Consider the following 10552-nt stretch of genomic DNA (forward strand, 5'->3'; position numbering starts at 1 on the left):
AATTCCTAGGAATCGGGGAGTGCCGTGGACGACCCAACCGACCGACCAGCACAATTCGAAGAGAAGTAGAGGCGCAACCGTAGGCAGAACGACAAAACGATAAACAGATAGATGGTAGGAGTGAATAGGACTGGGAAGAAACGGCAAAAGGCGGCGGAAAAGGGCCGAATTTTCGGGTCTTGGCGCATCTCGACTTTTTTCCCTCTTCATCATCTCCAGCGGCCGAAATCGCCTCTTTTTCTTCTTTCTTTTTTCTTCCCCACGCTCCATACCCACAACTGTCCCTTGACTCCGGGGCAGTTTCTTTTGGATTTGATTTGTCTTCCATCTCGTCCTGAGAAGACTGCCTATCATCTCCCCTTCCCCTTTGTTTGGATTCTTTTTGCTATTCCTCTCCAGAGCATGATCTCGGCTACGAGAATGTCGGCTACCGCGCGGGCGGCGACCCTGCGATCCCAAGTGCTGAATCTGAAAACATATGGTAGCACGGTCGCTCTTCAGCAGTCGCTGATCCGTTCGACCTCTCATACGACGTTGCTAGCCGCGAGGTCTTCCCTTCTCGTCAAACACGAATGTCCTGTATCCTCAATCTTCTCCCCGTACGCTGCTCTTCCACTCACTAGATCGTTCCACGCCGGCACTGCTCGCTGGCAGCAGCAGCAACAACAACAACAGCAACAAAAAGAAACCAAGCCCAACGACGCAAACAAGGACAAGGACAAGAAAGAAGAATCGAAAGGTGAGGAGAAGGAAGAGAAGGAGGGAGATAAAGAGGAAGCCCCACAACCACCTCATGGAGATAAGACGCCTTGGCAGGTGTTCCGCGACACTCTCCAGTCGGAGTTCAAAGCCTCCAAGGAATGGAACGAATCGACAAAGGCTCTTGCCTCCTCAGCACACCAGTTCACCGAGAACGAGAATATCAAACGTGCTCGCGCCGCTTACGAGGCTGCCTCAGGAGCTGCCTCTAGCCACACCTCATCCGCATTCAAGACTACAGGTCAGGCCATTGGTAAGAGTGCTGCGTGGACATGGAACACGCCTGTTGTGAAAGGCATTCGAAAGGGCGTGAATGCAACTGGTTCGGGAATAGAGAAGGCGACACGGCCTGTGCGGGAGACCGAGGCTTACAAGAGCGTGAAGGATGCCATAGACGATGGCAGTAGCTCTCGCTATGGCGGCTGGATCGAAAAGGAGGAGCGTCGCAAGCAGCGGAAATTGCGTGAGGAGATGGAAGCTAAGACCGGCCGCAAAACTGAGCCAATGGTGGAGGATCCGAAGTAGGTGCTTGATCCAGTTAGGCCGTGTATCCAATTCTAATGTTCTCTTCTCCCTCAGCGCGGGTACCAACGTCACCCTTCACAAGGACTCGGCTTGGAAAGAGTCGTGGCGCGATTTCAAGGATTCGAACCCTATGATGCAGAAGCTTTTCACGTTAAAGGAAACCTATAACGAATCCGAGAATCCTCTTATTAGTACCGCGCGCAGCATTTCGGACCGTGTGGCAGGATTCTTTGCCGAGAATGAGACCGCCCAGGTGATCAAGAAATTCCGGGAGATGGATCCGAACTTCCAGATGGAAGCTTTCCTGCGTGAGATGCGCGAGTACATCCTCCCAGAAGTGCTCGATGCCTACGTCAAGGGGGATGCCGAAACTCTTAAGCTTTGGCTTTCCGACGCACAGTACCATGTCTATGCTGCTCTTGCACAACAGTACACCACTGCCGGACTCAAATCGGATGGTCGCATCCTGGACATTCGCGGTGTTGACGTCTCCCACGCTCGCATGCTGGACCCTGGCGAGATCCCTGTATTTGTAGTCACTTGCCGCACCCAGGAGGTCCATGTCTACCGGAACACGAAGACGGGCGAGCTTGCGGCCGGCATGGAAGATAAGGTCCAGCTAGTGACATACGCCATCGGTCTGACTAGGATCCCCGATGATGTCAACAATCCGGAAACCCGAGGATGGAGATTGATCGAGCTGCAGAAGGCTGCTCGTGACTACATCTAAACTTACTTCCCTTCGGCATGTTTCCTGCTCGCTTTCGACGATTATACTTCAAACATTTGTCTTGATTATCGGCGATTATTTATGAATTTCCTCCCTTTTCTCCCACCTATTCTTTTATTTGTACTTTTCATCTCTCTTCTCGAATGCCTTGATATCATCTGACTGTACAATACCGACTATTAAATAGAGACCAGGTGGAACGGGTGCTTTATATTCTGCCTGTGAAGTAACCTTGACCTAATCTTCGTTGGATATTCTTCTGCCTTTTTTTTTTTTTTTTTTTTTGGTGCCTGGGGCGTTTGGGGTTCCAGGATTACAACATTTACGCTCCACTCATCATGAAGCTTTGCATCAAGTTGATCCATGTCTAGCCGTTTACTCCTGTTGGTCCTATTCTATCTTGGGGACTTTTGAGCTATCTTGAAATGTAGAACATCTCACAGCGTAAAAATTGACTGTGCATTTATATTGAGGACGTATTGTTTACATGCATAACTCAGGAGGTCTGGTACAAAAGATGAGGATGATTGGTGTCTAAATCAGGGGACCCCGTCGTTATGTGAATAAATAAAATATCCTGGAATTGAAAAAGGGAGAACAAGTAAAGGGGAATTCAAATACTAGCAAGTGGTTCTTCGTTTATTGACCGTTGCCGCGGCCAGCATCACCACCACCACCACCACCCATGAAATTCCGAGCCCTTAAAAAACAGATCTCTAGGTTAGCTTCAAGTAACCAAAGGATGATTACACCGAGGAGACTTACATATCGGCAATATTAGGGTCATTCATCAGACTCGACATGTCGGGCATTCCACCGCCTTGGCCAAAGTTTTCGGCCATCTGTCTCAACTGAGGGTTGTTCATGAGGTTGTTGAGCATATCGGGGTTGCTCATCAGATTTTGAGCCATGCTGGAGAACATAGGATTGTTCATCAGAGAACCAAGATCGGGCATACCGCCACCTCCTGGTCCAGCACCACCACCAAGCATGCTAGCCAGCGAGGAAAAGTCGGGCATACCACCCGCACCGCGAGATGCTCCAGCGGCGTCATCAACGGCATCCGCAGGGGGCTCAGCACCACGGCTAGCCTCTTCAATCTTCTTCTTGGTGGTCTCGAGGCCTCTCTTCATGGCATCGCTACCACCGTTTCCTTCCGCCTCGATCCCCCTCTCGTAGGCTTCCTTAGCGGCCTTGTAATCGGCCATGTCATATCGGGCAAGACCCAAGCGGCTCCAAGCCTTGGAATACTTGGGGTCCACGGCCGTAGCGAGCTCGGCGTCCTCGGCAGCCTTCTCATGCTGTCCAGAAGCAGAGTAGGCGGCAGCTCGGTTGGAGAGGTAGATAGGGTTCGAGGGAGCAATTGTCAAAGCTTTGGTATACGAATCGATGGCGGAGTTGTAATCCTTGCGTGCCATGGCCGCATTTCCCTCCGACTTCAACTTGTCCGATTCGGGCGTGGGAGCGCCAGCCTGGGGCTTCTGGCTCCCGCCTTCCTTAGCCTGGGACGCCGAGCCAGCAGAGTCACCTGAGGGCTTCTTGCGCAACTTCTCATACACACTATAGATGCTGGCCAACGACTGACCACCCAAGGCATCCTTCACAGCGGCCTGATCGGAGGGATCAACCTTGAAGGTATCAGCAATACACGATTGGGCGATTTCAATAGATTCGGCATCATCAGCAGTCAGTGTACCATCCTTCAAGCTAGAGCTCAGGAAGTCGATGATCGCAAGCGCAAGGCGCTTCTTGGACTCGGTGGGAGCCTAGATACCACATCAATCAGAATTCGACTCACACAATCACATGAGATGATGGGCAAAGGCATAACCTACCATTTTTATGAGCGGGGAGACAATAAGAGATGGGGGTGGGGGAGCTACAAAGAAGAGGCTACAGAAACTAGAAGAAGACCTGTTTGCCAAGTTTGCCTGCCGCACGTGATGCCGCCGGTCCCCCGAGGCTCTTGCAGCTTGCCATGACGCTCCCCATTAGCACCCACAATACTACCTCCCCATTTTCGAAACAAGGCATTGATTGGATATGGTCAACACATCTGGGATTGAATCTGTCCCGCTCGCGACGGAATAATCCCCACGCATCCCACGAAGATGACTCGGTGTGAGCTCGTTTCCCTCCGTGACTACTGCACCTATATCAAGCGATGTACTGGCCCCACGGAGTTCCGCGGGTCTATGCGATCAATGGCCCTGAAATCCCGTTCACTGCTTTAGAAGATGAGGAATCTATAGGACTGGAAGACTCTGTGGAGCAGAGACTATCCTTGAATGATAATGACCCTAACGAACCCTCTGTGACGGAGTCGGCATGGGCGAGTGAAGCCATCGGCGGTCTTTGCGTCTCTCGCACGGGTCATATGTTTGCGACAATGACCCACACGTCAATCGCCTTATGGCAAACAAGAGTATGTCTCGGTTTGATATGCACACTTTATGGTCGATGCATGTATTGACTAATCGTTAGCCTACCGCTGTTGTTGCTGCAGTTGCCCGGTCCGCTTCGTCACTCAGCACCTATGGCCCCAACATAACGCTTCTGATGCACCCCGATTCGACCATCATTGTCGTACAAACACTCAACGGATATCTGTTGACCTATACAGTCGCTACGGACCCCCACAATCGAGTGTACCAACAGCATTTCGATCACTCTACTCAGAGACAGCTTGCGCGATTGTCCGCCGAGGAGGATGCCAACGGGATCCGAGATGTCAACATTCGCTTCCGAATGGCCATCAAGATCGAATCTGGAATTGTAAGAGCTCTTGCTTTGGATAACGAGCTTGTCGTGGCAACGGTGAAACCACCGGCTATTCAGTGCATTCGATGGAGCCCGGACGCCAACGGTGCCCAGACCACCTCGGAACTGTTGAGCCGTATCCTGGGTGTGTCTAAGCGGACATCAATAACAGACATGGTCTACGATCGCGCCATCAATCTCCTAGTCTGGGTCACCAATGATGGTCAAGCCTATGCGGTCCAACGCGTATCGGAGAAAGCCCAGGAACCAGGGGCGCCAAAGAAACTCTTCCATGGCCATTGCTTTCACAGCCCTAGGGTTGACGGAGAAAAGGCGATCAAAGTGGCTGTGAACGCACGTTTTTCGCTTCTGACGGTGAACTGTGCCAACGGTAACATTCTGGTGTATACAGCCAAAGACTACCTAGGCAACGTTCCTCTATCCCACAGTCTTCAACTACCAGCCTCACCGGCCACGACAGGGAAACTGAACTTTATGTGCTACTCGCCAGATGGATACTGTCTTTTCGCCGGTTATGATCGTGGGTGGACTACGTGGAGTGTATTTGGCAAGCCTGGAGGGAATAGTTTCACGGCCGACCGGTCACTAGCGGAAAGCAATGCCGAGGACTGGTTGAACGGGGTTTCACATGGGTGCTGGATCGCCGGAGGCTCGGATATCATATTATCAGGACTGAGTGATCGGCGCCTGTGGGTTTTGGAGACGGCTCGCAGCGCCTTGACGGGCTGCTTCTCGCCGGCGAATTTAGCGAGAGGACTGCTGCAGACAGGAACGGAAGTCATTCTTTATCGAGGACATGACTTACCCGACCTCATGACTATATCAGGGAAGGATTCTCTGTGGCATCACGCGCAGTACCCTCCAAGCTATCTTCAGTCACAGTGGCCAATTCGATCCAGCGTCATCTCTCAGGATGGGCGCTATGTAGCCATAGCTGGTCGCCGAGGGATCGCACACTACAGCGTGAACAGCGGGCGTTGGAAAGTATTTGCGGATGCCAGTGTGGAGAATTCCTTCGCAGTCCGAGGCGGCATGTGCTGGTATGGTCACATTTTGATCGCCGCCATCGAAAGTGATGGCTCCTACGAGGTTGGTAGTGGGTCGCAGGACCAATATACAGGATCTGGCTAACAGCACTTCAGCTGCGACTATATTCACGGGAGCAACCGTTGAATAATCAATCAATTTTGCATATCGAATACCTCCCCTCTCCGGTGGTCTTTATTGGGCCATCGGGTGAGGATTCTATCCTTGTTTATACATACGAAAACATCCTATATCATTACATCATCTCCTCCGTGCACTCTCGAATTACACTGGTCCCGGTTGGTCAGATTGCCTTTAACGGAATCGTGCGAGCCCCAACTCGAGTACGGGCAATCAGCTGGGTGTTGCCAGAGGATCAATTGCGTAAGTGCGCAGATGGCATTTGAGATGGATAGCAAGTTCTGACTGCAGCAGGGAATGGTGACCCGTCCCAGGATGTAAAGCAAGCGTCCGTGCTTCTTTTAGTGGATGGCAACCTAGTATTGCTGCAGCCGTCGACGTCGGATACGGGTGAGTTGAAATACGACATGAGAGTGATATCCCACGACGTTGAGTATTACATCTTGATGCGGGATCAATTTTCATTCAATTTTGCCGCATCCATGGACGAATCACTTCCATCTAGTCCGGCGGCCGAAGTAGTATTGAACATGTACCACAACAGCCTGTCGTTACGGGACTCTCTCTGGACGTTCTGCGGAAAAGACCTGCTGGCCTGGGCCGATGTGCAGGATGTTCTACAGCGAGACGAAGTTCCAAAAGCCATCCAGATACCGCTAGACTTTTATCCGCTATCGGTTCTGTTAAACAAGGGCATTGTACTAGGCGTGGAATCAGAGATGACTCAGCGTCGCGATGTCACCTTTGCCGTGCTCAAGTTTGCCATACGGGTAAGTTGGGGCCACTGTATCGGAGGCAGGTGAACAAGCACTGACGATTACAGAGCCATCTATTCCTTCCATATTTCTTACAGCATTGTTTGACACACGGCGACATGTCAGCAGCGCTGTCGCTATGCCAACACTTTTCCCACCTATCATACTTTCCGCATGCTCTTGAGATCTTGCTGCATCACGTCCTGGATGAGGAGGTCGACAATGAAAGCAGAAACAACAAAGTCGAGGACCCGTCCCAGAAACACGACCCCCTCCTTCCCTCCGTCATCTCGTTTCTCCAGGCATCCTTGCCCGCCCGAGTATATCTGGACATTGTCGTGCAATGCACACGAAAGACCGAACTTCGGTCGTGGCGCACGCTATTCACCTACCTCCCTCCTCCTAAGGATCTGTTCGAACAGGCACTCCGACTCAACTGCCTCAAGACGGCCGTGGGGTACCTCTTGGTGCTGCAGGCATTTGAAGATGAAGAGGGTCACGAAGCGCCGATTGAGGACTACGTGGTGCGACTTATTGGGCTGGCATCGCAGAAAGGCGAATGGGAGCTATGCGCCGAACTGGCGCGGTTCCTGATCGCCTTGGACCGGTCTGGCGATATGCTTCGACGGGCTGTGTCGCGCGCGGGACTCCGGAACGGCGGTTATGGACTCGGACTGGCGATCAGTCCGTCATGGTCATCGTCACCAGCGTCGTCGATTTCACCACGACGAGGTTCTCGAGAGGAGCAATAGGGGGTTCTATCTGTACATATGCTAGATATCATTGGCTTGAATTTAGTTCAGATCCATTACGTTGATTACCTACATACGTATAATTCATGCAAAACATAAATCTATCTCATCACTCATTTCATTGCCCTGGATCAATAAAATAAACGAACCAAAACGGGAATCGAAACAAAATCGTCCATAAAAGAAAACCAAAGAATGAAATAGAGTCAAATCTAGTCCAAATTCATCCTCCACAACCCATCCCCCAAATAATGTCCATCATCAATGACAATTCCCTTCTTCTTTTCCTTAATCTCCTCCGTCCCCGCCTTCAACACCCCAACCAAACACGCCAATTCCTTCCCCTCTGCCAACACCGCGACCACGTCTCCCTTTTCGAGTTTCTGGTCCGCGTCGGGGAGTCGGCCGCCCGCACTGGTTAAGCCGGGGGCCATGAGAGCCGCGCCGGAGAGGACGAAGCGGATGGCGCCACGGTCGATCTGGACCGTTGGGAGGGCGGAGGGGAAGGAATGGACTAGTTTTAGGTGCGGAATCGGTGGTCCGTCAAGTGGTTGGTAGAATAGAGGTGTGCTGTCGATTGTGTAGAGGGTGCACTTATCAGGTCTTTTATCATTCATTCATTTATTAGCTTTTTTTTTTTTTTTTTTTTTTGGAGTTGAGTGGCGGTGGATATGGGTCTGGATATGTGCAGATATGTAGAAATAAGGAAAAGAAAGAAAGAAATACAATTTCACCGCATCCAGTTGAGCCTTCTTCGGAAGAATCTCTTCAATATATGGTTCAAATCCTGGATACGTTTCTAGGAATCGTTGGCGCAGACCGCGCTGCACCGAGGATTTCACTTTCGATCGACTGCTAGGAGGGATTCTGTATCTGTTAGTCTCCCTCTGTGGGTTGTAACTCAATCACGACGGGGCAAACGAATTCTCACTCTTTCTTGAACATTTTGCTGGTGAGGTGGGTTGTGTCGTAGCTCTGCTCTCGATCGTGGCGGTTTGCAGTCGACGCGGGGAAGGGTTGCTGTCATCACGTGCAAAAGTCCTTTGCATATTGACGTCTATTCTATTCTGTATGTACTCACTACAGATACTCCGGTATACTCCATACTTCATACACAACATAGGTAACGTCATTTATTCATACTAACTATTTAACCACGGGCCGCTCCCGCCTTGATCAGAAGGATGTCTCCATCCTCCACTACATAGTCCTTACCCTTGGTCATTACCTTACCGGCGGCCTTCACAGCCCCTTCGTCACCGTATTCTCTCAGGGTATCGTAGTTATACACAATAGCCTGGATAAATGTTTTCTCGAAATCTAAATCCCGTCAGATGCAGTCACCCACACAGGAAAAATCCATACTTACCAGAGTGAATAACACCTGCAGCACCAGGTCCTTTAACACCCTTGCGAATAGTCCACTGGCGCACTTCATCGGCACCGGTGGTGAAGAAGCTGGCCAAGTTCAGCACCTGACGCATAGTGGTGATCACCTTAGGCAGGTTGGACTTGGTGCTCAGCTTCTTGCACTCCTCCTCGGCCTCCGCGTCAGTCTCGAAACGCGTGAGACGCTCCTCGAACGAGACGGAAATGGGGATCAGAGGATCGCCGGGGGAGTTGGTCTTGATCCACTCAAAGACTTTGGGAAGATACTTGTTCTTCTGGCGGATGTAATCCTTCTCACTGAGGTTGACCAGGTAGACAACCGGCTTGGCGGTCAGAAGCATGAGAGGGTTGATCACCTCGACCTGAATGAGTTTCCAAATTAGCGACTGATACTGAACCATTACGGCAAGAAAGACGACGAAAACACATCATATCAGACAGGACTTTATCTCAATATGACCTCTACGTGAATTAAAAATGAGGTCATTCGACGAGCTGGGTTAATTTCGAGCAAAGCTCTTATTCATCATAAAAACAGGCTAGGGCAGGAAAAGCCAAAACAAAGCGGGGGAAAAAAAAAAGCACATACCTCCTTAGGACTCCATTCGCCCTTTCGGACATCATTACCCTCCTTCAAATACTCCAGCACCTTGGTGACGGTAGCCTCTTCCTCACGGAGTTTCTTCATCTCCAGAGTCTGACCGCCACGTCGCGTCTGCTTGCTCAAGGCCTCCTGAGCCTTCTCGACGAATTCGATATCCTTGATACGCAATTCCTCGCTGATGATGTTCAGATCCCGGATGGGGTCGACGTCACCCTCGACGTGGATGATCTCGGCATCGTCGAAGCACCGGACGACCTGGAAGATGGCGTCGACGGCACGGATATGCGATAAGAAGGCATTGCCCAGACCAGCACCTGTGGAAGCACCCCGGGTCAGACCGGCGATATCATAGACGGTCAAGTTGGCAGGAACCTGCGACTTGGGCTTGTAGTGTTCACACAGCCAATCGAAACGCTGATCGGGGACGATGACACGCGCCTCTTCCGGATCAATGGTGGCATAGGGGAAGTTGGCTGGATTACCCAGCGACGACTTGGTGATAGCTTGGAACAATGTCGATTTACCAACATTGGCCAGACCAACCTAGAGATCGTTAACCCAAGGGGAGACCCATTATGTGTGCATGGTGATAGGAGAATATGAGAGTGAGAAAAATAAAACCAAGAAGAGAATTATTTTGAGGGGAGGGAATGAGATTAAATAGGGGAAGGAAAAAAAGGAAGGAAAAAAAATAAAATCGTGGCTGGGAAATTTAAGGGCAGAAAAAAAAAAAAAATTGTTGGTGGGGTCAATGCTCACATACGATACCACTTTTCAGATTGTTTCCTGGACGGCCCAGGAGTACCTTCTCTTGGACAACAGCCTTCTTGGGAGGCATCTTGGATTTGCTCTTCTTTTTACTGGCGTAGGAACGGACAGAGACGAAGAGGGGAGAAGAAGAGGAGGGGCAGAGGACGCGGGGACCGAAGGAACGGAAGCGCAACCAAGAAGCAGGACCAGCTGCAGCAGAGGAAGAAGAATGGAGGGGAAGAAGAGAAAGGAAAAGAACGGAGGAGGGGCGGGTGAGTGACGTGGTGGCGGCAGGCCCAATGACGTGGGCGACTACAGTAACTATTTGGATAGAGTTACT

General features: G+C 51.0%; 5 protein-coding genes across 5 annotated transcripts; 2 read left to right on the top strand and 3 right to left on the bottom strand.

Annotated features, from left to right (window-relative positions):
• Nucleotides 1–420: 420 nt before the first annotated feature.
• Nucleotides 421–2014, top strand: tim44 (protein translocase subunit TIM44; the record flags this gene model as incomplete). The annotated part of the gene is made up of 2 exons (XM_033565755.1): nucleotides 421–1280; nucleotides 1339–2014. The coding sequence occupies 2 exons, from the start codon at nucleotides 421–423 to the stop codon at nucleotides 2012–2014; spliced, it is 1536 nt and encodes a 511-aa protein (XP_033431512.1).
• A 761-nt stretch (nucleotides 2015–2775) lies between these two features.
• ATNIH1004_001056 (putative Hsc70 cochaperone (SGT)) lies at nucleotides 2776–3852 on the bottom strand (the record flags this gene model as incomplete). The annotated part of the gene is made up of 2 exons (XM_033565756.1): nucleotides 2776–3780; nucleotides 3850–3852. The coding sequence occupies 2 exons, from the start codon at nucleotides 3850–3852 to the stop codon at nucleotides 2776–2778; spliced, it is 1008 nt and encodes a 335-aa protein (XP_033431513.1).
• Nucleotides 3853–4178: 326 nt separating this feature from the next.
• On the top strand, nucleotides 4179–7469 carry ATNIH1004_001057 (RIC1 family protein; the record flags this gene model as incomplete). Its single annotated transcript, XM_033565757.1, has 5 exons — nucleotides 4179–4439; nucleotides 4499–5884; nucleotides 5938–6205; nucleotides 6257–6732; nucleotides 6786–7469. The coding sequence occupies 5 exons, from the start codon at nucleotides 4179–4181 to the stop codon at nucleotides 7467–7469; spliced, it is 3075 nt and encodes a 1024-aa protein (XP_033431514.1).
• Nucleotides 7470–7681: 212 nt separating this feature from the next.
• TMA20 (translation machinery-associated protein 20) lies at nucleotides 7682–8414 on the bottom strand (the record flags this gene model as incomplete). The annotated part of the gene is made up of 3 exons (XM_033565758.1): nucleotides 7682–8072; nucleotides 8196–8336; nucleotides 8401–8414. 3 exons carry the CDS (start codon nucleotides 8412–8414, stop codon nucleotides 7682–7684), a joined length of 546 nt encoding a protein of 181 aa, XP_033431515.1.
• A 205-nt stretch (nucleotides 8415–8619) lies between these two features.
• ATNIH1004_001059 (YchF/Obg family ATPase) lies at nucleotides 8620–10300 on the bottom strand (the record flags this gene model as incomplete). Its single annotated transcript, XM_033565759.1, has 4 exons — nucleotides 8620–8789; nucleotides 8839–9220; nucleotides 9448–10005; nucleotides 10226–10300. The coding sequence occupies 4 exons, from the start codon at nucleotides 10298–10300 to the stop codon at nucleotides 8620–8622; spliced, it is 1185 nt and encodes a 394-aa protein (XP_033431516.1).
• Between the last annotated feature and the right edge of the window lie 252 nt (nucleotides 10301–10552).

The sequence above is a fragment of the Aspergillus tanneri genome (genome assembly GCF_003426965.1).
Source record: "Aspergillus tanneri strain NIH1004 chromosome Unknown AapTan_2_pilon_pilon_pilon, whole genome shotgun sequence".
NCBI classification, from domain to species: domain Eukaryota; kingdom Fungi; phylum Ascomycota; class Eurotiomycetes; order Eurotiales; family Aspergillaceae; genus Aspergillus; species Aspergillus tanneri.